This window comes from Leptodactylus fuscus, chromosome 2, assembly GCF_031893055.1.
Source record: "Leptodactylus fuscus isolate aLepFus1 chromosome 2, aLepFus1.hap2, whole genome shotgun sequence".
Classification (NCBI taxonomy): Eukaryota; Metazoa; Chordata; class Amphibia; order Anura; family Leptodactylidae; genus Leptodactylus; species Leptodactylus fuscus.
In genome coordinates, this window is record NC_134266.1 from 34,219,282 (window position 1) to 34,246,015 (window position 26,734).

The window sequence follows — 26,734 nt, forward strand, 5'->3', positions numbered from 1 at the left end:
CCTATACAACTCAAATGCTATAGTCTTGCAAACAAAGACTAGGAGGACCAAAGGAACATTAGCAAGGGAAGAGGAGGAAAGTTATTTTAGTATTATCTAACATTTGTAGAGTTTTTTAACCAATGAACTTGAGGGAACAAGCAGGAAGTGTTATCACGAGAGCACACAATGTGGTTACTACAGGCTTCAGGGCTTCAAGCACGTATCGAGAACTTGCTAATAAGCCTAACAATATAAAAGCTGGCACGCTCTTCTCTACTTTGAACCTTTTGTACAGAACTAATGATAGATTTTCTGAGCGTATTAACCATTGAGCCGACACTCTAGTTCAGGAACTCCATTAACTGTCTCAGTTTATCGCAGCCATTTACGACCTCTGGTATAGAAAGGAGAACCTGAGAAAAACAGAAAGCGAGTATGTAAGATAATCAGAGGCAGGTAAAACAAGCCTGACCATTTACTCTAGAATTATTATATAGTTATGATCTTACCTGTCGTATTCGGACAATAATGTGGTCCAGCTTCCTCACTTCTGCCTCTGAGAGTGCTAGGTTATCCTTCAGTATATCCTTCTACAAAAGCCAACATATACATATGAACAGCAGGGCCACCATACATGTAAGATAATGCTGCCCCTGTGATCAGGTGCTTCAGTTACAGAATATATGAAGGAATCATTTAGGCGGAGGCTACACATTTCAGAAAATCTGGATTTTTTTTGTTTCGGATATTACTGTTTGTTTCTTTTCTTAAACCAAAATGAATTTCAAAAGGAACAGTAATAAAAAATTCACATGAAATATGGAGAGGAATCTGAGGCGGTCTTCTGCTTCAGATCCCTCGCCTAATTCAGGTCCAGTGGATCCCACAGCAGAAAGTCAAAGAACAACTTTGGTTGCGCCTGTACCTGCCCCCCCCTCCTCCCATTCCCTGGAACAGTGGCAGGGCTGTATACTTAGCAGACCAATGGATAGATCATCGGTATCAAAAATATTCAGATCCTGGTCAACGCATTTAACCCTCTAATGAATAATGTATAATGTATTCATGTATAATTCATTTTTTCCAAGGGAACTTGAAGAAAATACTTACATGTCTTAATAGCCGCTGAATTGCTTCAGATTTCGAATATTCATTGTCGACTAGTTTCAGTCTTGCTGCAGTTAGCTAAGGAAACCGAATACAAAATGAGTCTAAGCATTTCACAGGTATAGAATATTATTGCTATGGTGAGATCAGGATAAGCGGCTGCCAGGTAGCTTTATGGACACTTATCATGGACACAACTAGAACTATGAGGCTAAAAGGGGGTTGTCCTGGAAGACAAAAATAAGCTTACTCCTCTGTCCTGCGGGGTTGGGGGTCTGTGGTTTGTTGCCAGAGCCCCTTTGGTCTTATGCCGATACCTCATTGGAAGAAGACCTGAGACTCACATGACTGCTGAGACCAATCAGTAGCCTCAGCAGTCGCAGGACAAGGATGTCCTGCTGAGGCCACATTTAAAGGGATCCTATCATTAAAACTCATTTTTTTTTCTGCCTAACACGTTGGAATAGCCTTAAGAAAGGCTATTCTTCTCCTACCTTTAGATGTCTTCTCCGCGCCGCCGTTCGGTATATAATCCGGTTTTTGTTGATATGCAAATGAGTTCTCTCACAGCACTGGGGGTGTCCCCAATGCTGCGAAAGAACTCTCCAGCGCCGCCTTCATCTTCTTCAGGAACGGGTCTTCTGGCAGTAGCTTCAAATTTCTAGGCCTCGGGCAAAGCAGACTGTGCACAAGAAAATAGCCGTTTACACAGTATTGTAAGCGGCCATTTTCTTGTGGCCGGAAGGCATGCGCAGTCGGCTGTCCGAGGCCTAGAAGTTTGAAGCCACCACCGGAAGAAGACCCATTCCTGAAGAAGATGGAGGCGGCGCTGGAGAGTTCTTTCACAGCATTGGGGACGCCCTCAGTGCTGTTTGAGCGCTGCGACCTGCCCCCAGTGCTGCGAGAGAACTCATTTGCATACCGACAAAAACCGGGATTTCTACAGAACGGCAGCGCGGACATCTAAAGGTAGGAGAAGAATAGCCTTTCTTAAGGCTATTCCTACGTGTTAGGCAGAAAAAAATTGAGCTTTAATAATAGGATCCCTTTAACAATTAAAAGAGCAAAAAAATAAATGAAAGCATGGAAACCGCAATGCGGCAGCTGCACTAGACGCAAGAGGCACTGGACAACTGAGGAGAGTATGAGACAAGTGAGACATATCAGCCATGAGATTGTTGAAGGACCCCACAGAAACTGGCCAGATCGCCCAACAAAAATCATTGCGTGTACAGTCACAAACAAACGTGAAAGGAAGGCATCATATACACACACGAGTAGACGGAGAAATCAGACTCACATCCTTGTGTAAGAGCAGCTTCTCCTGGATCCAGCTTCTGGCAGCTTCTGTAGAATTCTGACTTAGTTCTTGTTTCAGCACTTCCACTTCTTTCTCACACACTTTTAAAGACATCTCTAATTCTGCGTTTTTCTGAATAAGGGCCTAATAATAGAAAGAATAAATGAGATTAAGGAAGAAGTCTTCACATACCATCACAACAGTCTAAAAAACGTATCGGACTTATCAAAGTGGCTGACATTGGATGGTAAATTAGGTGCATCTTTGGACTACTGAGTCTACATTAGTACTGTATATCATTTAGATAGGATTAGTAAATCTGTCTCACTTCGCATTTTCGAGTGGTCTGTCCCAGAAATTATACTTATTTTTATGGTTACTTGTATAGCACCATCATATTCTGCTCCCCTGTCTTGTGGTCCCAGTGATCACACCGCCATTAGAGCCCAAATGTCTCTTGAAAGCTCTATGTAAGCGGAAGCGGAGTGCCAGTACACATTCACAGAAGAGACTAGAGAGCTAGCACCAGGGCCCCATTCACATCAAGCATTCAAGGGAACTTTTGGGTCCCCTTCTCCTAATAGCTGGGAGTCCAAGTGGTCAGAACCCCAGCAATCGCACTTATCCCATATCTTATGGATAGAGAATAAGTGTCATCTTTGCAGAGAGGATGTCACAAGGTCTGCAAAGCACAATAACCTACATCATCTGATCGGCACTGTCATCCTGAGCATTTTGGTGTTTTTTGTTTATCCAAATCTGTTCAGCCATTCCAAAGGTATAAACCCTTATACTGTATATACAAATTAGGGTATACTAGTTAAGTGGGTGGTAACACTTGGGGGAGGGGTGTCTGTGTTTTGCATGTCATGCAGTTTTACAGTCCACTGTAGACCCTAATTTGCATCGACACTATGATTATTATAAATAAATATATATATATATCTATATCTCTATATCTATATCTCTATATCTATATCTCTATATCTATATCTCTATATCTATATCTCTATATCTATATCTCTATATCTATATCTCTATATCTCTATCTATATATATATATATATATATATATATAGACCTTTCACCAATTTCATCCAAGTCTAGTTCTTGGCATCTGTTAATAGTCTCTGCTCCTCTGATTCCAGCACAGTTGGTATTTTCTCTCTAGCTCCCACCATTCCTGAGTGACAAGTACAGTTCGTTTTGGTGCCTGATTTGCTACTAAGCTTTGTAATGACATAAGGGCGGTGTCAGGCCAAGGGTTGTGGCTCAGAGCTCCAATCATAAGCAGCCAATGTCAGAGCTCAGAATCACATCCCTGGTCTTCTCCTGCCTGACACCGCCCTCCTGACAGTACAGAGCCTAAATAGTATATCAGAGACCAAAGCTAACAGCACTGATTGCTCTGGAATGGTGGGGGCTAGAGAAAAAATTCCAACAGTGCCAGAATTAGTGGGGCAGCGCCAATTAAATGATGTAAAGAGCTGGACTTGTTGGAGGTGGTGAAAGGTCCTCTATAAAACCTTGGAATGGCTGAACAGATTTGGATAAACATTAAAATCTAAACATTATCAAATGATGGAAATTATTGGGCTTTTCAGACCTTGTGACAGGTCCTGTTTAAGTGACCCCCTCAGTCACTGGATGGGGAAAAAAATAAATAAATAGTCTGGCACATTTTGATTAGTAAATCGCTCTCACTGTGCTTTGGTAGTCTGAAACACTCCCCCTGCTCTCATTTGGCAGGGAAAGGGAGCTGCCAGACTGAGATTCAAAGACAACATGTAGTAATAAGGGCATAAGTCAGATTTCTAACTATATACATCTATTATGAAATTTCTATTGTGAACCAGAGGGAGGATCAGAGAGGACAGAGAATTCAGTACTTAGATGAAGACGTCTAGTTATAAGACAATACAGGGTGTGACTACAAAGATTTATTACCTCACTTTCTTTGGCCTCACTAAACTGCTGCAATATCTTCTTTTCCTGTTCATTCACAACCTCCTGGAGTTCGCTGATACACTGTAACAAATGCTAAATATAAGTCATCAGGTTTCACCCCATATTACGTCTCTGCAATACAACTGTGGTAACCAGTCTAACAGGATACATTGATTGTATAGGCCTCTATTGCACTATACTTTGCCCTTCTAGGGTACACATGCTTCCATTTTGGCTCAGTCACCTTCTCTTTGCTGTTAATTTTGACATCCAACACACAGTTTTTCCTTTTCAGGTTTGCCAGCTCCTCCTGGAGGACACGCGTTTCAGACGTATGCTGGGATCTTTGTCTCTGAAGTTCTTCTTTTAGAGATGCACTAGAGAGGGGGGAGAAAAAACAAAACAAAACAAAAAACACACAATTTCATTTACGCCATTATTTGTACTATATCGGAAGGAAAGATGGTAAGGCCCCGTTCACACGGGGCAAGATGGGGCGGATTTTGGCGCGAAATCCACGTCATAATCCGGCCCCTCACAATGGTGGTCTATGTAGACCGCTAGTGTTCTTTTTTCTGCTAGCTGCCCTTTGTTCAGGAGGATTCCGCCTCGCAACAGCACCCTCTGGATTAGGCCCATTCATTTGGGCCATATCTGGAGCGGAAAGCCGTGCAGTGCACCAGGATCCCGTCGCGGCAACCACAACAGAATATGCACACACGTAATCACGTGTGAACTAGCCCTAAGAGGAAGAACACTGAGTAATAAGATGGAGAAAAGACATTCATAGCCATCTTAAACGTCCATTATATAAATCTGCAGACCCCCAGAAGAGAGAAAGCTATCACAGAGAAACCCCTTTAGATAAGCGTGACTGGAGGTCACATCAGTTTTATAGCACATTACATAACCTATTAGAATTTCCATGAATAGATAATACATTGGTGGAAATTTATTAAAGGGATTCTAATCATTAAAACTGCTTTTTTTTTGCCCTCGCTAACACATAGGAATAGCCTTAAGAAAGGCTATTCTTCTCCTACCTTTAGATGTCTTCTCCGTGCCGTCGTTTCATAGATATCCCGGTTTTCATCGGTATGCAAATTAGTTCTCTCGCAGCACTCAAATATCACTGGGGGCGTTCCCAGTGCTGCAAAATAAAACTCTCCAGTGACGGCCACTTCTTCTTCTGGAACGTCCTCTCCACGACGTATTCTTTGGATGGCTTCTTCTGGCTTTACATGGGACGCATGCGCAGAGCCGACTGCGTGTGCCTGCGGCTATTTTCTTGTGGCTGCTTACACGAGTGTACTGTGTAAGTGGCCACAAGAAAATGGCTGCAGGCATGGCAGAACTGACTGCGCATGCATCCCATTTAAAGCCAGAAGCCGTCATCGGAAGAACATGTTGCGGAAAGGGCATTCCAGAGGAAGAAGAGGCCATCACTAGAGAGTTCTCTCGAAAGCATTGGGGACGCCCCCAGTGCTGCGAGAAAACTCATTTGCATACCGGTGAAAACCGGGATATCTATGGAATGGTGGCTTGGAGAAGACATCTAAAGGTAGAAGAAGAATAGCCTTTCTTAAGGCTATTCCTATGTGTTAGCGAGAAAAAAAAGCAGTTTTAATGATAGAATCCCTTTAAGACTGGCGTTTCTTATGACAGTCTTAAGCCATTCCCGAATAGGCACAAGACGTGACTTTAGGCTCAGTTATGATTGTGTTTGTAAGTGTATCTGATCTCAAATCTATGCCAGTGAAGAATTGGTGTAGGAGTGTGGTATAACCTATGCCAGTTTTCTGGGGTGAGATATAGTAAATGTGGTGGACCAGGGCATCCCTACCCCAGCCCGCTAAAAATTGCTGCACTGCTCATTGTTTGTGTGCCAAAAAATGTACTAAGTGTAGCAGGATTAGTAAATCTGAGCCATTTACAAAGTTACTAAACTTTTCATCTCCATATATATAATGGTGCCCAAAGTTGGAGCTATTCACTACACGGTTGTCATGCAGAACCTCCTACGCTCCTACTCACATTTGTATGTTTAGGTCTTGGATGACCTGCTGTTTTTCCTCCAAGGCATTGGACGAAGTGGTGACAACATCTGCGACAGTGCTGCTCAACTCAAGCACCTCATCTAAGAGATGTGGGGTACCTGGAAGACAAGTAAAACTGATATTAGTCACGTAATGAAGAGGTATAGAGTATACGAGACATTCAGGTGAGGGGTGCAGGTGCGGGACGCCCTCGCTGGAGCGCTTCTTTATATATTAGGGCATACTTGAACTCAATGAAAGCAAAATCAGAGGTTTGTGTACATAAATGAAAGGGTAGCAGAATGGAAATGCAAGGCTACAGACTGATGTAACATGGTTTAAAACGTAAGACTTACCAGCAGATGGGGAGGTTACAGGGAGAACTACGGTAAATGCACTGGTCTTACTCCAGATACATTCTCTTTGTTCTTGAGAGCCTAAAGGGGAAAGGTAAAAACATTTGATCGGACCCCTTTTTTTTTTTTTTAAGTGGTGACACTGAAAATCTCGGCACAGTAATTAGATCTAGGATCTGATCAAAATATGCAGTTATAAAAGGGGTTGTCTCAGAGACGATGGAGGGGAACTTACAAAGTGTTTTTTCCACCATAAACTGGCACCATCACATGTAGGATGAAATACTTACCTTTCCTTTGCTGACTCATCTTTATGTTGCAGCAAAATAAAGTTATAATTGTTTGATGATTTAAAAAAAAAAAAAAAAAAAAAAGAAGAAAGAAAGAAAATGACATAAATAGACATGTGGGCAGGAGCAGCATCTTCTAATTTCATCTCCCGGTAGGGCGAGATTGGCAGGGCCACAGCATGACTACTAGGGGTATTTCATATCATGTCAAACATGACTAACTTTACTTTAACAGAAAGAGTAGATGGGGAGCAACATGAAGATAAGTACTTCATCCTTGACATGATGGTTCCAGTTTCAGCCCCACTTGAGGAAACAGTGGATTTTGCTGGGGAAAGCTTGGCATGCATTCATGAATAGAGTGGTAGTGTACATGCGCAGCCACTACTCCACTCACTTCTATAGGACTAAAGGAGAAAGCAGAATACATCGCCTTGTCAGTCTTACGCTGGGTTCACACCTGCGTTCAGGGTCTCCGTACTATGGTTTCCGTCTTCTGCATGGCAGAAGACGGAAACCATAGACCGGGTCCGGCCGTGCGCGGCGGTGAGCGTTTTAGGCTCTCCGCCGCGAAACCGGATTTTTTTATCCGGACACAGAGTAGTGCATGTCCGACTCTGTGTCCGGATTATAAAACCCGGTTTCGCGACGGAGAGCGCAAAACGCTCACTGCCGCGCACGGCCAGACAGCTTTCTCACCCATTCAAATGAATGGGTGAGAAAGTCTCCTGCAGGCTTCCGTCTCCTGCATCTGTTTTATGCAGGAAACGGAAACCTGCAATAAGGACCGAACAACGCAGATGTGAACGAGCCCTTATAGATATCCTAAAAACAGAAACTTATAGGTCCAATATATGTTAAAGGGGTTGGCCACTTTCAGACCAATATTGACAAACAAATGTACAATAAAAAGATATACAATTTTCCAATATACTTTCTGTATCAATTCCTCACGGTTTTCTAGATCTTTGCTTGTTGTCATTCATTCTGTTACTTCTAGAGGATAAAACTCTGACCATGGTCATGTGATTTACGGTCCATGGTCATGTGATGAGCACACAGGTGCTGCTTGTTACAGTCGCAGCACAATAATCAGACATCTGCCTGGTAATCAGCTGTGCACCTGTGTGCTCATCACATGACCATGGACCGTAAATCACATGACCATGGTCAGAGTTTTATCCTCTAGAAGTAACAGAATGAATGACAACAAGCAAAGATCTAGAAAACCGTGAGGAATTGATACAGAAAGTATATTGGAAAATTGTATATCTTTTTATTGTACATTTGTTGGTCAATATTGGTCTGAAAGTGGCCAACCCCTTTAACTTGATCAGTCAGCATTGATCAGAAGCCATGGATCAGTGGGAACAGAGCCCAACACTACTGCATTTAGTAAAGGCGGCCACAAAGAAATATTTTGTACGAGGATTCAAAGAGTTCTGACATTGCTCCAGTAAAGAACTTAGAAGGAGATGCAAAATAGCTCTTTGTAAACGCTCCTTGATGATAACAGTAATTTCTGCTTAGCATGTAGTACAGTCTCTGTGAGATTCAGCTGCAAGACAGAACTGTGGCGCTCAGTCAGGTCAGTAAAGCTTCTAGAAAGTTTCTCTTATTACGTCCTGTCCCCATCCCCCCCCCACCTTCTTTTTCCCAAAGAAAATTGTGGTTGTCTCTCAGAGAATCCCATGAATGTGTTAATTCTGACCTGTTACATTGATACTTGTTGTTGTTAGCTCTTCATCCTTAGATGGTACCAGACTCCGGCCAGGTGTTTGTGATCCAGGTAAACTCTCTGGTGCCTACAGAAGAGGGTTAGAATCAGGTTACACTGGGTTCACACCAGCGCTTGATTTCTGTTTTCAGGTTTCCGTCTTCTGCAGACAGAAGACGGAAACCTGTGAGACAGTGTCCGGCCGTGAGCGTTTTGTGCTCTCCGCGGCGAAACAGGTTTTTTTTGGGTTTTTTTTTAACTGGACACGAAGTCCTGCGTGTCCAACTTTGTGTCCGGTTAAAAGGAAAAAAAAAAAAAAAAAAAAAAAGGGTTGTAGTTTTTAATTTTTTTTCTTATTGCATAACTTGATAAAAGGAACACAATTCTGTACCTCAGTTTTTGTGCTTTGTCTGAGAGTCTCTATCACTTCCAGCATGTCTGACTTGATTTTTGATATTTCAGTGGAAGAGTCTGAGATTTCTTGGCTCAGTTTTGTGATCCTGCTCTGAGCTTCCTCCTCTGCATGTGACAGCTTCTCTTGTAAGATACTTACTTCTGTCCTGTAAGGAAATCACAGCTGAAAATATACAGTATTATCCTATGGTACTTTAGTTACTGCTTTGAAGTGTACAGGGACATTGCAGGTGAATATGAGAAACATCATTACATCTTATTAAAGAAATGTGTTTCCTTCTCCACTTAAGAGGCTAGGAGAAGTCTATGGAGAGGGGAGGAGGAGGAGGACACTGCTGAAAGAGAGACACTTACTATAGCTGCTAAACTTTGCTACACTTCTGATACTACAACCACAGAATTAGACAATAATATCAATATACTATCCGACTACAGACTCCTCCTCTCTTATCCATAGACTTCTATTTGTGAAGCTGAAGCTTGTTACAGAGGCTACTAAGACTGTTATGAAAGTACTCTTATAAGAGGAGAAGGAAACTTTTTTTTAATTATTTTTTATAAGATATATTACAAAGTTTCTTAAATTCTCCCGTATCGATTTATGAAATTCTGTTTTATAACAGGAGGCATGGGACCCCCTCCACTCTGATTATTGATAACCTACCTTAAAGGGGCTCCATCATTAGATTTTGGCAATTTTAGATAATCATATGCCTGAATAGCCTTTAAAAAGGCTGTTCAGGTGCTGCTAATCGTTTTTATGACTGAGTTCTCCACAAGAAAATGGCGCTCGGGCATGCTTACTGCGCATGCCCGAGATTTCAATTCCCTACTGCCGAGAATACAGATGCTGGAGGCGGTTACTCGCAGGGAGGAGGAGGACTTATAGAGCACAAGTAACAGAGGTGGGCGTGAGGAAGGTATGACGCTTGGGGGGTGCACAAAGGGACTCATTAGCATATCCGTTTTACCAGTAAATCATACAAACGGGGGGGGGGGGGGTCTTTTCTAAAATGATTAGCAGCACCTGAATAACCTTTTTAAAGGCTATTCAGGCATATGATTATCTAAGATTGCCAAAATCTAACGATAGAGCCCCTTTAAATGCGAAAGTGCTGGATACACATGATTTATTGTTGAACACTGGACATGAGCTAATAGAATGTTCATCCACAGATCACTTAAAAGGGATTAAAGGGGTTGCAACTTTATGGGCAATGTAGACATACAGTGTAGCCCATACTAAATTAAAGGGATTTTTGTGAACAATCAGAAGACTTACTGCAATTCTTTGATGGTGTCCTTCAGATTCTCACACTGAAAGTTCCTTTCCAGCACTGTAAGATGGTGTGTTTTGAGCTGGGATTCAGTCTCTGTCACCTGCTCCCGACACACGCTGTTCTCCTGCTCAAGAAACTTAAAAAAAAAAAAAAAAAAAAAAAAGCAATAATTAATAATTAGGGTTTAGATTTGTCTAAGAGTATGGAACTGAAAGCAGAGAGTTTACTTAATATAGAAAAGTCAGTAGTGAGATCTACATTCCATTTGACTAAGTGTTTATTCACACCACAGGGTTTCAAAGCCATAAACCAGGTTTTTGTTTTTTTTTAAAGTAGCTAGCATGTAGCCCGATAGCAAATAATGGATCTGCTCAGTTTTCTCTTTGACCAACCTTGTGGGTGCACAATTGATGGTGCCGGGTCAGTGGGTAAATTTACTGGCACTCTCTCTCTAAACACTTTGTGAGGCAGTGGCACCGTGCCCGCTTTCTCTCCTCTCCATTAGGCTAAGTGGTAGGTGCTGCTTTGCCATGGCTGCATCTGTGGGAGCGAGCAGGGGTAGCACCTGACATCTGGTCACGTAGGTAGCCAAACCCACAGCATAGTAGTGGCCAGGAGGCGGTACTTGGAAGGCGGACTATGGAGTGGGTTCCCAGGTTTTGCCCTGCCATGGCAGGAGGAAGCAGAGCACCTGTCCAGGCACCAAAACTAAATGAACAATTAGCAATGATTGCTCGGGAACACTGGGGGCTAGAGCAAAAATGTGCCAGAATCAACAGAGCAGTGCTTATTAATTGCTAAGAACTGTAATTAGTGGCAGAGGTGAAAGGTCCTTAGGATAGGTCTTCAATATCTGATTGTTGAGGGTCTGATGCCAGATCAGCTGCATTGATCGGATGAGCTTTTCTTCCACCTCACAGGCCAGTGATATCACATTCATTCATTATGTGGCTCGTGTGTAACTCCTATTCAAGGGAATGGAGGTGAGCGGCAATACCAAGCACAACGGCTACACAATGTAGAGTGCTGTGCTTGGCTCTCAGTGCAGAAGCCGCAGTGCTCACAACTGATTTTACATTACACAATACTTTGGAACTACAATAAATGAAAAAGTAAAAAAAACAAAACAAAAAAAAAAAAACATATTGTAATAATCGGTTACCTCGAGGCTCTCTGTGTAATATGCAATTTGGGAGGTGTGTTCTTTTGCAAGCTTCTCCAGCTGTTTTTGTAGCGTCTGTTTCTGGTCTAAGGCATTTGACAAATCCATCTCGAGACTGAGAATTGCAGAAGGAATAATGTTTTATTAGCAAGATAAACATCACAAAATTCTGAGGAACTTCTGGAACACTTAAAGGGGTTGTCCCATCACAAGGATCCTATCTATACTGCTAGTTTATGTGGATATAAGACTTTTTCTAAATGCATTGCTTTATCAAAACTGCTTTGTTTTGCCGCTATCTTAATTTATTCATTTCATTGTTTATATGCATTTCTATGACCACAGGCTTATCTACTTAGTCCCCAAGTGACTAGCTGCCTGCTCGGGTCCCCAAGTGACGTAGCTGCCTGCTCTCAGGGGGGAGGGAGGGGCTGAGTGCTGGGAGCAGCTCTGAGCTGTGTATGTCTCTGCCACAGACAAGCAACGGAGCTCTTTAGATAGGGGAGGGGGGAGGTGAGGGCTCCGGGATTTCTGATTCTTGTTAAATTGAATTTGGCTGATAAGGGCTGAGATAAGGAGTCCGTTACATATGTATGTATTACAAACTGACTCAAATCCAGCTCTGCTACATCAGCTTCATACTGTGGTAATTAATTTACAACCAATCCCTCATTACTGACTGCAAACATAGCAGATAGAAGAGCAAGTAAAACCCCGCCCACCAATGTGCCGAGAAAACCAGGAAGTTAAGAGAGCACACAGCCTGCAGGTTGGTGAACAAGCGTGATGGGAATACCCCTTTAAAAGGGATTGCTTGGCAGACAATGAAGAGGCAATGGCGTGGTTTCTTAATCAGTTGATTGTGGATGTCAGACCCCCACTGATTTGAAATTAATAAGCTATCATAAGAACAAGCAATCAAAATAAAAATCCTAAAGATTCCTTAAAGCAATTGTTCGTTGATGTAAATATCATTTATCCTGTGTGTTTTTTTAATGTCATTCAGATCCTTAAAGGGATATTCCCATCTCAAAGATCTTTTCTAAACTGCTAGCTTATATAAATTCAAGAGTTTTCCTAAATACGTTGCTTTAGACATTCTGCTGCAGGTGAGCAGCACCTTCCATGAGACATTATTTCACCACATTGTTAATAACGCTGCCTATGTTCCAGGCCCCAGTATTTTGTCTCAGAATGGTAACGTGACTCAAAGCTCCCTGGAGGCGAGGTGGAGCTGACTTTTTGGGATTACACTTGCTTTCAGAGCAGTTCTCTTATACTCTTAGGTCCTAAGCAATCAAGTCAGCTAATTGCAGTTTGCTGATACGGGCTTGGATCATGGTCTCAGAGCCGGTTATCTATGTATCTAAATCGAGATAAGTGCTGAGATTAGAAGGAGCCCACTGTCCGTCCTGAAAGTATGTGAGTTTTTTACCCTCTCTAAACTTGTAATGTTCATATTATTTGATCTGTATTATTATACATTGTTAGTAATCACAATAAATAAGCTTCCATGGTGAAGGCCATGTCTATATCTAGTGAGGTATCGAAATAGTGTCCTGTCCATCAAATATTAAAACCCAGCTTTCTGAAGAATACAGGAAGTGAGAAGAAGGGATAGCAGGCAAACTGGTGAGAGGGAGATGGGAAGATCCCTTTAACAAGGAAACCAACCCCTTTAAAAAAAAAAAGTTCCATACAAATAAAAATCAATAAAAAGTAAAATGAATAATTTATTTGGTTAATTTTTAATGGCACAAAATTAACCAATTCTCAGAATCAGTGGAGGGGTCCTAGATACAGTATGTCATCCATGCAGTTTATAGTATTGGCATCGGAAACTGCCTCAAACAGCTGACGTGTGTGTGTGTGTGTGTTTAGCCTATCCTAACGATAAACCAAAAAATTTAAAATTCCTGGACAACAATCTTAAAGGGATCCTATCATTAAATGAGTTCTCTTGCAGCACTGGGGGCGGTCCCCAGCGATCAAACAGCACTGGGGGTGTCCCCCATGTTGCAAGAGAACTCTCCAGCGCCACCTCCATCTTCTTCTGGAACGGCCTTTCCCTGTGTCTTCTTTCGTCCTGGGTTTCAATCTTCTAGGCATGCGCAGTGGGCTCGGCCATCGTGCCTCAGGCAGAACCGACTGCGCATACTCCATGGCCACAAGAAAATGGCCGCTTACACAGCTTACTGTGTAAGCGGCCATTTTCTTGTGGCTGCAGGGTATGTGCAGTCGGCTCTGCCTGAGCCACGATGGCAGAGCCCACTGCGCATGCCTAGTAGATTCAAACCCAGGAAGAAAGAAGACAGGGAGAGTCCGTTCCAAAAGAAGATGGAGATGGCGCTGGAGAGTTCTCTTGCAACATGGGGGACACCCCCAGTGCTGTTTGATCGCTGGGGACCGCCCCCAGTGCTGCGAGAGAACTCATTTACATACCGAAGAAAACCCAGATTTCTACTGAACAGTGGCGCAGAGAAGACTTCTAAAGGTAGGAGAAGAATAGCCTTAATAAAGTCAGAAAAAAAAGGGTATCCAATGATAGGATCAATTTAAATTCCAGAAAACAGCTTTAGCATAACTTACAGACAAAAGCAATATAATTATCATATATAATATACCTGGGAACGACCTGTCCTGCTAAGTGTTTTATGCGGTCTTGATATTCCAGTCCCCTGAAATGAGAATAATTGACAAAATGATCAATTAAGTATCAGAAGAGAAGACATTTAGAAAATCTTTACAAATTCCAGCTCTAAAATTAAAAAACATGTCTTGGGTATACAAGATTTGGGACTTTTTTTTTTTTTTTTGGCTTTAGAAAATTTCTTTTTTTTGCTATAAGTGTCACCATGTTGTGCAGTCACAGGAGAAATGAAATGGTCATTCGTTTTTTTAGACAACTTAGTCTCATTTAATAGAGCCTGTGATTCTGGACTAAAATGTAATTCACTTTAAATCAAACATCCCTAAGGTTCCTGCCACTAGGTGTCTCCCTTCTAACTAATTTACTGTTCATTCTCTGTTGCTAGGCTAGATTCGGGATCCTGCACACAAGAGAAGGAGCAGAGGAAAGTGAAAGAGAAGCTCCGAGCAAAGTGAAAGTAAAAAAAAAAAAAAAAAAAGAAAAATACCAGGTGCATTCTGGGGTTACTATGCCTATTAATGTCAGGCATTGGAGGCTACTAATTTAGTCTTAGTAACTCCATGTGCCTCACATTAATAGCAATTAACCCCATCATGTCCCTCACATTAACCCCTGTGTGCCCCATGTAAGTGTTACTAATATGTGAGACATATGGGGGTAATAATAAAGGACTCTAATGATGAAGATACTTAATTATTACCTCCATGTTTGTCACATATCAGTAACTCTTATGTAAATCACACAGGGGTTAATGTGAGGGACATGATGGGGTTAACAGCTATTAATATGAGGCACATGGAATTACTAAATTGTAATGCACATGACAGTACCTTTCATCCACAATTGTGGATAATATTGTGGGCTAAATAGTGTAATGGTACCGCTGGTTGCGTGCTGCTCCCTTAAAGGGGTATTCCCATCTACATAATCATATCTAAATTTGTAGATAATTAAAAGTTAAACATTTAAGCAAATATAATTAAAAATTCTGCAAAGTTTTAAAGATTTTCTCTAACCATCTTAGTGGTGACAGTCTGTTATCTTGATCGGTTGCCAATGGATACGGCCACTAATGCAGAAACTTTCTAATGGTCTGGGACTTGTCAGGAACTCAGCTATGATTTTCTTATTGTAGCTGAGTTATCAGGCAGGGACACTACATGTATCAGAAGATATCCCGGCCACAATAAAGAATTCATGACTGATTTTCTGACCTTAGAAAGTTTCTGCATTCATGGTCATATCCACTGGCAACCGATCAAGACAACAGACTGCGACCACAAGATATTTAGAGAAAGTCTTTAACACTCTGCAAAATGTTTAATGACTTATATTTTCAAAAATGTTTAATTTTTAATTATCTACAAATTTAAAAATAATAATATACATGGGAATACCCCTTTAAGGCTGAGGCCCCATGTTGTGGAAACGCAGCTTATTTGTTGCAGATTTTGCAGCAATTTTTTGAGCCAAAGTCAAGAATGGCTACAAAAAGAATAGGAAATATTTAGGAACCTTCTTATATTTCTCCCTTCTGCTCAATCCACCCCTGGCATTGGTTCAGAAGAACGCAGCAAAATCTGCAACAACAAAAAGAGCTGCATTTCTGCCATGTGCGGCCTCAGCCTTAGGGTGTTTCTTTCCAGGTGGTGACACACTGAGTACCCAGAGGCAGCTATAGCTAAAACTAGTCCGCGGGCACCAGTGTGATATCTATTGATTCCTGTTACCGCACTGCAAGGAAATAAATGTAGCTGAAATTAATCCATGTTTCACTTACAGAAAAGTGAAGGTACTGGCGACTAGATGCAGCATCCAGGTACATAGTGTGTCGCCCCCTACAGGTGTTACCTCACTCTGCTACCAGTCGCATACATTTACCACTAATTGCGGGTTACACATCTACTTACATCGCTTCTAATGGAAAAGAAAACGTGTACCCAGGCAAATAGCGGTAAGCATATGTGGCAGGGAGCGCAGTATGACAGCACCTCTATGTTTCAGTTTGTGCTATATGACTTCAGTATAGGGGTCAACAGCCTTACAATTATTGCCTGGCACTCCGAGGACCTCATCTTCGATTTTTTAATTCAAATCGGCAAGCCAAGCAAAAAAGGTTACCTAAACCCCTGGCCTATATGATGATGACTTGGACTTTTCTCATTTGCTCTTGTACAGTTACTCCTGGCAAAAACTGCATGTAAACAAACCAAACTAGTTAGAATGGATCGGGGAGGGATCAGATTGCTTCTTATTGTACACGCTCACAGCCTCAAAGCAAAATGTGCTGTAGCCAGAAAGGGGGCAATAGCAGAACCCCCCCCCCCCAAAAAAAAAAAAAAACCAAAAAAAAAACAAAACTGATAAGACAACATATATGAAGGCTTATATAGTCATAGGACAGACTGTCCTGCAAGACCCTGCAGAAATTTAAACTTTTATGAAAATTCAGTACCCTTTAAGCATTACACATTGACAACTATGCAAGTCTATATCATCGATATAAGCGAGCAAGTCATACCGAGCAGTCGCCTCATTCAGCTCTTTTTCAAGCAGTTTCATAGAGGATTCCTTAGCAGAGAGCAGCTCTTCAAGTTCAGAATTGTCCTCGTTCAGTTGTTCGATTTCAGATTCCAATGTGCACAACCGACCCATCAACAATTCTAGTTCTAAAGTAATAAAAAACAATGTGCAAAAAAAATTCACAGAAGTGGAGTTTGTGAATGAAGTGCTTAAAGGGACTCGATCAGCAAAATCATGCTGATAGAGCCCCACATATGCGTGAATAGCCTTTAAAAAGGCTACTCAGGCACCGTAAAAGTTATATTAAACTACCCCCCCCCGTTTTAAAATAATACCCTAAAAAAGAATGTGATCTACTTACCCATCGTGCACGGGGGGCGGGCATTCAGGGTCCGCAGTCTTCTTCATCCACGCCTCCTCTTCCTGCGATGTCCTCAGGTCTCGTCTTCCTCCGGCGCTCGCAAACTGAAATTGCTAAAAAAAACATGGCCTGGGCACATGCGCAGTAGCATGCTGCTTGTACTACGGCTACTGCGCATGCGCCCAGGCCATTTTTTTTTTTTTTAGCAATGTCAGTTCGCGAGCGCCGGAGGAAGACGGGACCTGAGGACATCGCAGGAAGAGGAGGCGTGGATGAAGAAGACTGCGGACCCTGAATGCCCGCCCAGCGTGCATGATGTGTAAGTTGATTGTATTCTTTTTTAAGGTATTATTTTAAAACGGGAGGGTAGTTTAATATAACTTTAGCGGTGCCTGAATAGCCTTTTTAAAGGCTATTCACGCATATGTGGGGCTCTCAGCATGATTTTGCTGATAGAGCCCCTTTAAAGGGATGGCTCAAAGCACTTGCTTAAAAGTGTGTACTGCCCCATATACTTTTTTGCAGGAAGCTTCAGTATGGAATAGCAAAGATGATGTTGCTATTCATTACAGCACAAAATAAGTTACACCAGCCTGACAGTGGTAAGTGTGGGCCTATGGATATACCTGACATATGTATTGGAAGCTTTCCCAGAACATACAGCAAAGGAACACTATAGATGCAGCCTTACAGATGATGGGAGTGTATCCACTGTAACATAAGTAAATCAATAAAGCAAACCTGATCCCAGACGTGAGTTCTCCAGTGTCATCTGTTCAGTGTCTGACATTACACTTTGTAAATGACCGTGTACCTAACAGGAGCAAAAGAGATTACAAGTAAATCTTACACATTAACATCTATGTACAACATGAATAATATACAAATACATAAAAAGAGTCTTCAACAATAAATGGTCTCCTAAGGAGGCAGCAAACAAGGAGACGTAGATACTCCCTAACACAAAGTTCTGAAGTCATAGGAAGGGGGCTCTTGCTTGGGACCCCCAATACCTGTAAGCCAAACAGGAGGACTGATAAGATTTAAAGGCTCCTGGTTATTTTTGTTGTGGCCACAGCAGGGAAAGGTATGGTTGGCCGTGCCTACTCTCTGTAGTAACAGTTCCTTAGGTTGGACCCCATACACCACAGGAGACAGCAGGATACTCTTAAGGGAACCTGTCAGGTGGTTTATCCACCATAACTGGCCCCTGGTCGTGCAGGACCATGTAAAGCTGATTCTGTGAAGTTCTAAGTGTCTGATATCATATGTAAATTACCCTAAGTAGTCACGTGGGCGGGAGCAGCTTCACCATAGTCATGCTCTCCACTTGCTAATCTCTCCTCTGGGTGTCACTGACATCTCTTTCGTAATGTCAGGGAAGAAGAGGCTCAGAGAGGTAAGATTAGCAAGGGGACAGTATGACAAGGCTGAAGATTCTCCCCGCCCACCGTGACTACTTAGGGTAATTTACATAGAACATTTTATGCTTTCAAACATTTATAACTTCATTTTTCTGCAAGATAAAGATTAGAGAGGCAGCAGTGGATGATGATGGAGACAAAGCATGGCAGAAAAAAAATATACATCTAACAGGTTCCCTTTAAACAGGTCAAACGTTCATGCAGTCTTCATATAGGCTCACTTCTTCATTTTTTAGAAGCGTCATGTCCCTTTCCATCTTGAGTCCTTCATACTCCTCCAGTGCTGACTGAGTCTTCTCCTTCATAATTTCAAAGAGACGCCAGTGCCGAGACATCAATTCCCTTGCTTGAGAGCACTAACAGGGAACACACACAAACACATCAGGAAACATGAATTACAAGGCTAGAAAGATGACAACAGGAAACAATAAGCCTGCAAGCTTCATAATCTCCTGGAACGTGGTATTGTGAATACATACACATATACAATGATTGGAGAACTAGGTAAAGCAATGTTGTCTGGCAGCTCAGCCTTAGGTTTACAATAAACGGGGGTAGGAGAAATGTATTAAGACTGGCATACACTGCATCAGTCCTAACATGAGATCACTGGCTCCTCCGGCCTCTTAATTCTTGCACACCATGGGAGATCCTGTGCACCAGAACTGAAATCGACAGTCAGGGACTAGTATAGATTTCAGGTAATACGCATGTCAGTTTTCTGATAGGAGTTATAGATAAATACATTAGGCCGAGGCTTTCGCCCCTGACTGCTTTGTCTCCCCCCCCCCTTTTTACAAAAATTGCAAGCAGGTAAGAAAATGAGCAAAGAAGAGGATTTCTGGTGCAAAGTGCCAAAAGTTTGATACTTTTGACCCAGAAAACTGATGTGAAAAGATTACTACCCCCCATTAGTAGAAAGATGCCCACAGGAAATAAAGCGATTGCCATCTGAATGACTATTATGGAAGAGGCAGATGCTTATTCTGTATATATCGCCATGTTCAATGCCTTAGAAAATATCTTAGAAAGTAAGTCATGTCTGATCACCTGTCTCTGTAGCTGGGCTCTGTCTTCTTCTACTTCAGAGCAAATATACTGAGCGCGATGTACAAAATCTGCCAACTCTTCATTGTAAGAACGCTTTAGAAGAAAAGCAAATATGTTATTGGTTCAAAAATAACCCAAAAAACAAAGAAAATAAACCCCTCACTCTCATATGAACCGGCAACAATTCTAATACCAGCCACAAGGGAGCGGAAAAATGGAAGTCTGTAAAGTGCATTTCATAGTATCAAAACCCAGAAAAGATCCTATACACTGAAAATGAAGAATAAACTCATGATAAGTGGGGGTGAGACCTCTGCTGATCCTGGGAATTCGGGGAGGGGGGGTGGGGTGCTTTATTAGCTGGAAGTAGCTGAAGCATTGCGCTCCATGAATGTGAATTTAAGTGAGGTGTGTGTGTCTGTGTTCACCATAGCTACGTACACAACAGGGGGCAAAACACCCCCATGCTCAGGATCAGTGGTGGTCTCTGTAGTCAGACTCCCACTAATCAGCAATTTAACCTCTATTTTAAAAATGGGCAGGGCATAAAACAAACCCCACATTTTTTAGCCGGTTTGTCTCTCTAAAAAAGAAAATTAAATAAAATGGTGATTTAAAAAAAAAAAAAAAAAAAAAAAAAAGTTATGGGCATCGGAATTTGCGGACTAAAAATTGACTCAAACCACTTGTGCTTTCAGGCGAGAATAAGTTGCAATGTGTCTTTAAGGCCCCACGGAGCGGGCCGCAATATAAAGGCTCTGCAGTAAAAGTCATAGTGGCAATGCTTTGCTGTTTTTCCTGCAGAGGTTTTCACAGAAAGTCAGCAATGGATTCCTCTGCAGACTTTTTGCTTACATTATATCTATGGTGAAACTGCCGGCGTTTCTGTAGGTACAATTGACTTGCTTCAATTCCCAAAAAACACAACGGTTTTGAAAATTGTAGCATACCCGATGCGTGTATTTTTCCACAATGTGTGGATGGGATTCGCTAAACTATTTCTGACATATGACTTGTATTTTTTTTTTCTACATTTTTAGCAGTTCTCTGTTTCTTACAGATTTGCTGCTATGATGTCTCCCATACAATGCACATCAAGAAAACAGAAGATTCTGCTTAAAAAGCATCATGGAGCCCATTCACACATAACAGTATTGAATGATGTGAATAAAGCACTTAGGGTGAGAAAGTTTTAAAGGGGTTTTACAGTTACGTTATACTGATACCATATCAAGAAGATAGGCCATTCGTATGTGATTATGGTGGTCAGACACAGAGACCCCGCACGAATCAGCTGTTCCAGCTACCTCCAAGCACTGGAATCTAATAGGTGAAGAGCTGCAGTACCTGACACCATCACTAGAGTGTGCTGTGCTGAAGTGTGTTTTCTAGATTTACAAACCAGGACAGTAAACACCTATCAAAAACCTATTTCCCGAAAAATCCCAAATGTGGCAAAAAAATAAATAAACACCCGCAGAAAAGAACTACACAACAGTATAGGATATGAATTACCTGCTGCTCGTAAGCCCCTTTAACAGACTCACAAAGCTGCCTTTCAGCTCCTAGGTCTCGGCTCAGCTGAGTAATGACTCCTGAGGAGTGGATCTCAAGATCTTGGAGACACTGGACCGCCTGAGGACAACACATAGACAGCAGACAATGTAAAGACAAATGACTTCAATCTTTTTCACACAAGTAAAGTAGGTAGATCTTCTATAGAACATTCATAAGAAAAAAACAAAAAAAAACAAAACAGGGTCCTAGATAAAGAACTGGACGCTATACACCCAAAGGAGGATGAACGAGCTATTGTAATGTCATATACGTGAGATATTGTGTACTAACACTGCAGCAGACAATACTGGACTGACGCTAGGTTCCCACCTGCGTTCTGGTCTCTGTTCTGTGGTTTCCGTCTTCTGCATGCCAGAAGACGGAAACCACAGACCAGGTCCGGCCGTGAGCGGGGGTGAGCGTTTTATGCTCTCCGCCGCGAAACCGTTTTTTTAATCCGGACACAGAGTACTGCATGTCCGACTCTGTGTCCGGATTATAAAACCCGGTTTCGCGGCGGAGAGCGCAAAACACTCACCGCCGCTCACGGCCGGACAGCTTTCTCACCCATTCAAATGAATGGGTGAGAAAGACTCCTGCAGGTTTCCGTCTCCTGCTCCGTTTTATGCAGGAAAAGGAAACCTGCAGTACGGAGAGGAGAACGCAGATGTGAACGAGCCCTAACTCGATATTATTATTAGATATTGCTGATCATGCACCATACAAAGTATAAGGCGTTTCCTTGATATTTGTGAGCAGGGTCAGGTCTACATACCGCAGCCTTAGCCTCTAGAGCTTTTTCCATTTTGGCTTTCATTTCATCCCTCTGAAGGAAACCGTCCTTTACCTTCTCACTCATCTTCTCCAAAATGCTCATGTGGTCTGCAAAAAGCTTACGAGTATGGCTCATCTAGGATCCAAACAGGATAAAAAGTTCAGTATTGGCATTTTATCAACTTTATCATTACATCTGAAGACTGCATTACATGTAAATATAAAATTATTTCTATTTCTTACCCTGGATGTAACCCATAAAGGGAGTCTGTCAGCAGGAAATTGGTTATAAAGCTAATCCCAGCACATCCCCAAATCACAGTTTTCAAACAAGTCTCTGTTACTCAGCTTTGCAGCCCCATTTTCATGTAAATCCCAGCTTTAGCCATATGCAGGGGAGGGGAAAAGTGCCTTGGGGAGCGCCCAAGCTTCAGTATTACCTCTAGATTCCCAAGTGAAGCATTTTTTTTAAATTTTCTCTCTCATTCAGGTATGGAAAAAACTGTGATTTACATGAAAAAGGGGGCACCAAAGCCGAATAACAGAGGTAGTTACAAGGTACTAGGATTAGGTCTATAACCAATTTACTGCTGACAGTCCCCCTGTAATATAATAAGGTTTAGTCACTTTACACAATAGAAATCTATTGGAAGGCTTTTCTTTTTTTTTTTTTTTTGAAGGCTGATTTTGTGGCAGATTCAGCGTCAAAATCAGCGCCAAAAAACTCTGTATGCACTGACCCTTAGAAAGTTGTGAAACCTATTGATGCAGTGATAAGTGATAGGTAATACGAAGCCAAAAACTCTTTGAATGTAAATTCTCTCTATGTTTGCATGAAAATCCCAGAACTTTGATTATTTATTTGCCATATATAATTTTTAACTCTTGGCAAACCTCTAAACCTCTAGCTCAGAAAAAAAAACCCTTTAAGGTAAGTAATAACCTCGTAGCCATTTTTGGCTTACATTGTACATTATGAGCTGTAATTCCTTACCTTTTGCTGTAAGTCACTTCTGTCTTTTTGTGTAACATCGTACAGACTCTTTGCAAACTCAATCATGGATGAAGCTTCATTCTGGTGTGAGGTCTAGAAGAACAGAATCAGAGCATAGTAGTATTGCTAAATAAATAAAAATAGAATTACTCCCCTGACCGATTGCCGCTGCTTCCATTTCAGTGTTGCCCTGCGTCTACTCCTTGGTCTCTCCCAACACCCCAGCCCATCACAGGCAGGGGGCGGTCACCATCCATTGACTAAGCAATCACTTTGTATCTGTTGGGAGGGACCATTGAATACAAACCGGGAAAGAAATGGTGAGCAATTGATGAGGTTACTTTTACTTTTTTTTAAGCCATTGTAAACTTTTTACCTTACTAAATACTTCAATGACTGAAACATTAAACATTAGGTCATTCTGAAAGAAGCTCATAAAAGGTAAATGAAGGGTTACAACCCAGGGTCTTGAATTATTTGGATTGTTTTTCAGCTATAAGACAGCCTGAGTGCCTTCAAAAATATGTATCACCTCAAAGAAGGTCCAATATACAGTATTCCTTCATCTGAAGAGGTTTTATCCCGTGTCACATTGACATTCTAGCTATCCATCTGCATCAGCCCATTTCGGCAATACCAGATGGCAGCAGGGAACATTTATCACATTCTATAACCTAAAGTGGTTTTATGTGTGAAAAAGTGGCAGGCACTGCAGTTATTAAAGGTCCACATTTCTTTTGGTCTTCCGATGCGCACGCAACAGATTAAAAATTAAATATATATTATTACTAAATGCTATTGTTTGAATGTTTCTAAAGGAAGACTGTCAGCAGGAAAATTAGTATCAAAGTAATGAGGGCGGGTTCATACCAGCGCCCGGTCTCCGCTTTGATGGTTTCTATCTTCTGCCCGAGAAACTGGACAGGAGACGGAAACCGGCAGTCAGTTTTCAAACCCATTCACTGGAATGGGTTTGCAAAGTGTCCGCCTGTGAGCGTCTTCTGCCTCTCCGCGGTGAAATCGTTTTTGTTTTTTTTTTAACCGGACACAAAGTCCTGCATAATGATCTATTTTTGCACTTGAAAAAGGGACCAGGGTGTCCCGTAACGCGTAGCGATGAAGATCCCTGTTTGTGATTTTTAAATAAAGGCGATTATTCAACTATCCTGAGGGTAAGCGCGGATCTTTTACTTCTTAACTCATACTGTGGCAAATAGAGTTTATATGAAGTTGGTCCTACTTTTCTGGTCTGTTACAAAGTCCTGCATGTCCGACTTTGTGACTGCCGGTTTTCGTCTCCTGTCCAGTTTCTCAGGGCAGAGGATAGAAACCCGCCAGATTGCCTAAAGCGGAGACGGGCGCAAGTGTGAACCCACCCTGACAGTATCTTGCAGGATGATTTGATTTGATGTCTTCTACACTTTCTAAGGCTAAGGTTCCACATTGCGGAAACAGTTTTTTTGTTGCAGATTTTTTTGCGTTTTTTTTTTTTTTTTAGAGCTATATTTCACATTGAAATGAAATGAGCCGACAAAGGAGGGTGCTGCCGGGGGCGGAAGCCTGAAGAAAGGACATGTTGCTTCTTTTCTCCGCTAGCAGCAGCCCGCCGCTAGCGGAGAAAAGAAGCCTGGCGGTCTGCATAGACCACCATTGTAAAGGGGAGGTTTTTGACACAAAATCCGCTGTCAAAAACCTCCCCTTTGCTCACGTGTGAACGAGCCCTAGATGGTTTTGTTTTTAATTCTGTATTGCAGCTAAATTTTTATGAGAATCAGTGTTTTATTCTTATGACGATTACCTGAAAAGGACTTTAGGGACTTGTCTTCTCCTGCCCCTAACTGCAGATGAGCTACGCCCCCCATTGCCTGAGTGACATTTGCCACAATCACACTTTGTCTGCAGTTGGGGACCATTATCTAGAGCAGAGCGTGAAGCCCCAGCAGGTGAGCAAACTCCAATAAACTCATTTTCAGCTATTTCACATAGAAATAAAAATTATCTTTATGAAAACGGAGCTGCAATGCAAAAATACACTTTAGGAAAGTGTAGAAGCAACGTTAAAAGATATTGTCTATCAGCTATTGATACTGATATTCCTGCTGACAGACCCTCTTTAAGGCGTTTTCCGACCCCATAATGATGAACTATTGAAAGGACAGGTCATCAGTATGTGATCTGTTGGCATCGGATGCCTGGACCCCACACAGATCAGCTGTACTGGCAACCTCCAGGTGCCAGAAGCTTCTAGTGGATGGGGAGCGTGTGCAATGTAATGCATATTCAATGTGGTAAGTGCAATGCACAACACGTATGATGTTTGTGCCATTATGATGCATTTATTGTATTTTATCCACAATATTGTTTCTGCTTGTTTTGATAAATGTGTCCCATAGTTTGGTTGTGTGATGTCACCAGAAGTGAACGGCACTGAACCAGCTGATCACTATTGTTGTCTGACTGTGGACTGGCAATGCAGGGATCGGTTTTCTTTACAAACTGCAAAATCTGTCACAGAACATATTGTACTGTACATCAAGGTGGTGTAATCCTCATGAACAGGAGAATGGACCCAACCTACCAAAGCTTCAGTAGCTTCTTTAAGATGCTGCTGTAATGTCTCTTCTTGCTCCTGACTCTGCTGCACAGACTGAAGTCTATTAAGTGTTCTCATGTACAGATTATGGTAATACTGTTCCTCCTGCAAAAAAGGATTTGGGAGAGAAAGTCAAGTTAATAAGATCAATGAGGAAGAAAATTGAACATTAAAAAATAAGAAAATAATAATAATAATAATTATATATACACACACATATATATCTCTGTGTGCGTATAGTCTAAAGTAAGCTATCCATCAGTTTGGATGTGTACAATGACGTGAGTGGCAATTTGGATCCACAGTACCTGGCACATTTACTAATATAATATTATTAAGCTACATAGGACTGGGAGATTTTTTCCCTCAAAAATAAAATCTCAATCTTATTCAAGTGATTATCAAATGAAAAGGGGAATTCCAGTTACAACAAGTTACTCCTTACTCAAAGTATAGGGGGTAACTTACTGATCAATGAGTCTTCCACCTCTGGGATCACTACCGATCTCGAGAACTGGGTTACGTACAGCACACGTCGCTCCATTCATTTGAATGAGGACTGCCGGAGACAGCATGGATGCGGGTAACTTACTGTAACTGGAATATTGCTTTAAAGGTAGAAGAGAACAGCTGGCACCCGAGAGGGGTTGTTAAGGTGAGTATTCCTAAATAATTAATCATTTATTAAGGAGTTGCATTGGACACGTAGAATAGTCATTTCCATTTGCTAACAGTAGGTCTTGTACACTACTATGAGTAGATATTCTGCCCTTACCGTACTAATGGAAGTGACACACGTCTGGGTAGCACACTCCCTCTGCTCAGATGGTTTAGATGAAATGTTCTTTTGTTGCCAGCCTTGAAGCTGTCGAGAAAGCACTTCCACTACGATTAATGTGCCTTCCAGGCGATCCATCAGCTCCTCCCGAGATGCACTAGATAAGGCCTCCCTAGAGAAACTGGAAGATGAAGTGACAGACATAAAGAGTCCATTATAGACTCCGACCTCACAGTATGTAAAGTTCTTACACTTAAAAGTAACTTCAGAGCCCTATATATATATATATATATATATATATATATATATATATATATATATATATATATATATATATATATATATATATATATATATATATCTCGAAACAGAGATAAGTAAGAGATCCTCACCCAGCTTTTCTGCGCAGGATTTGAACCACGTATAGCGCAGCATTGGA

The 26,734-nt window shown here is 41.7% G+C and overlaps 1 protein-coding gene across 1 annotated transcript in view; it reads right to left on the minus strand.

Moving 5' to 3' along the window:
• Nucleotides 1-323: 323 nt before the first annotated feature.
• The window catches only part of SPAG5 (sperm associated antigen 5), a 31,385-nt gene continuing 4,974 nt past the window's right edge, over nucleotides 324-26,734 (minus strand). The window contains exons 4-24 of the mRNA XM_075263062.1: nucleotides 26,293-26,476; nucleotides 25,503-25,622; nucleotides 22,925-23,017; nucleotides 21,932-22,066; nucleotides 21,115-21,234; nucleotides 19,600-19,692; nucleotides 18,771-18,905; nucleotides 17,867-17,939; nucleotides 16,763-16,910; nucleotides 14,216-14,269; nucleotides 11,592-11,706; nucleotides 10,432-10,565; nucleotides 9,127-9,295; nucleotides 8,730-8,823; nucleotides 6,371-6,491; nucleotides 4,581-4,713; nucleotides 4,337-4,417; nucleotides 2,390-2,533; nucleotides 1,093-1,167; nucleotides 492-572; nucleotides 324-395 (exon numbers count right to left, since the gene is read on the minus strand). Coding sequence (XP_075119163.1) covers nucleotides 324-395; nucleotides 492-572; nucleotides 1,093-1,167; nucleotides 2,390-2,533; nucleotides 4,337-4,417; nucleotides 4,581-4,713; nucleotides 6,371-6,491; nucleotides 8,730-8,823; nucleotides 9,127-9,295; nucleotides 10,432-10,565; nucleotides 11,592-11,706; nucleotides 14,216-14,269; nucleotides 16,763-16,910; nucleotides 17,867-17,939; nucleotides 18,771-18,905; nucleotides 19,600-19,692; nucleotides 21,115-21,234; nucleotides 21,932-22,066; nucleotides 22,925-23,017; nucleotides 25,503-25,622; nucleotides 26,293-26,476 — 2,374 coding nt within the window. The remainder of the gene's footprint in view (nucleotides 396-491; nucleotides 573-1,092; nucleotides 1,168-2,389; nucleotides 2,534-4,336; nucleotides 4,418-4,580; nucleotides 4,714-6,370; nucleotides 6,492-8,729; nucleotides 8,824-9,126; nucleotides 9,296-10,431; nucleotides 10,566-11,591; nucleotides 11,707-14,215; nucleotides 14,270-16,762; nucleotides 16,911-17,866; nucleotides 17,940-18,770; nucleotides 18,906-19,599; nucleotides 19,693-21,114; nucleotides 21,235-21,931; nucleotides 22,067-22,924; nucleotides 23,018-25,502; nucleotides 25,623-26,292; nucleotides 26,477-26,734) is intronic.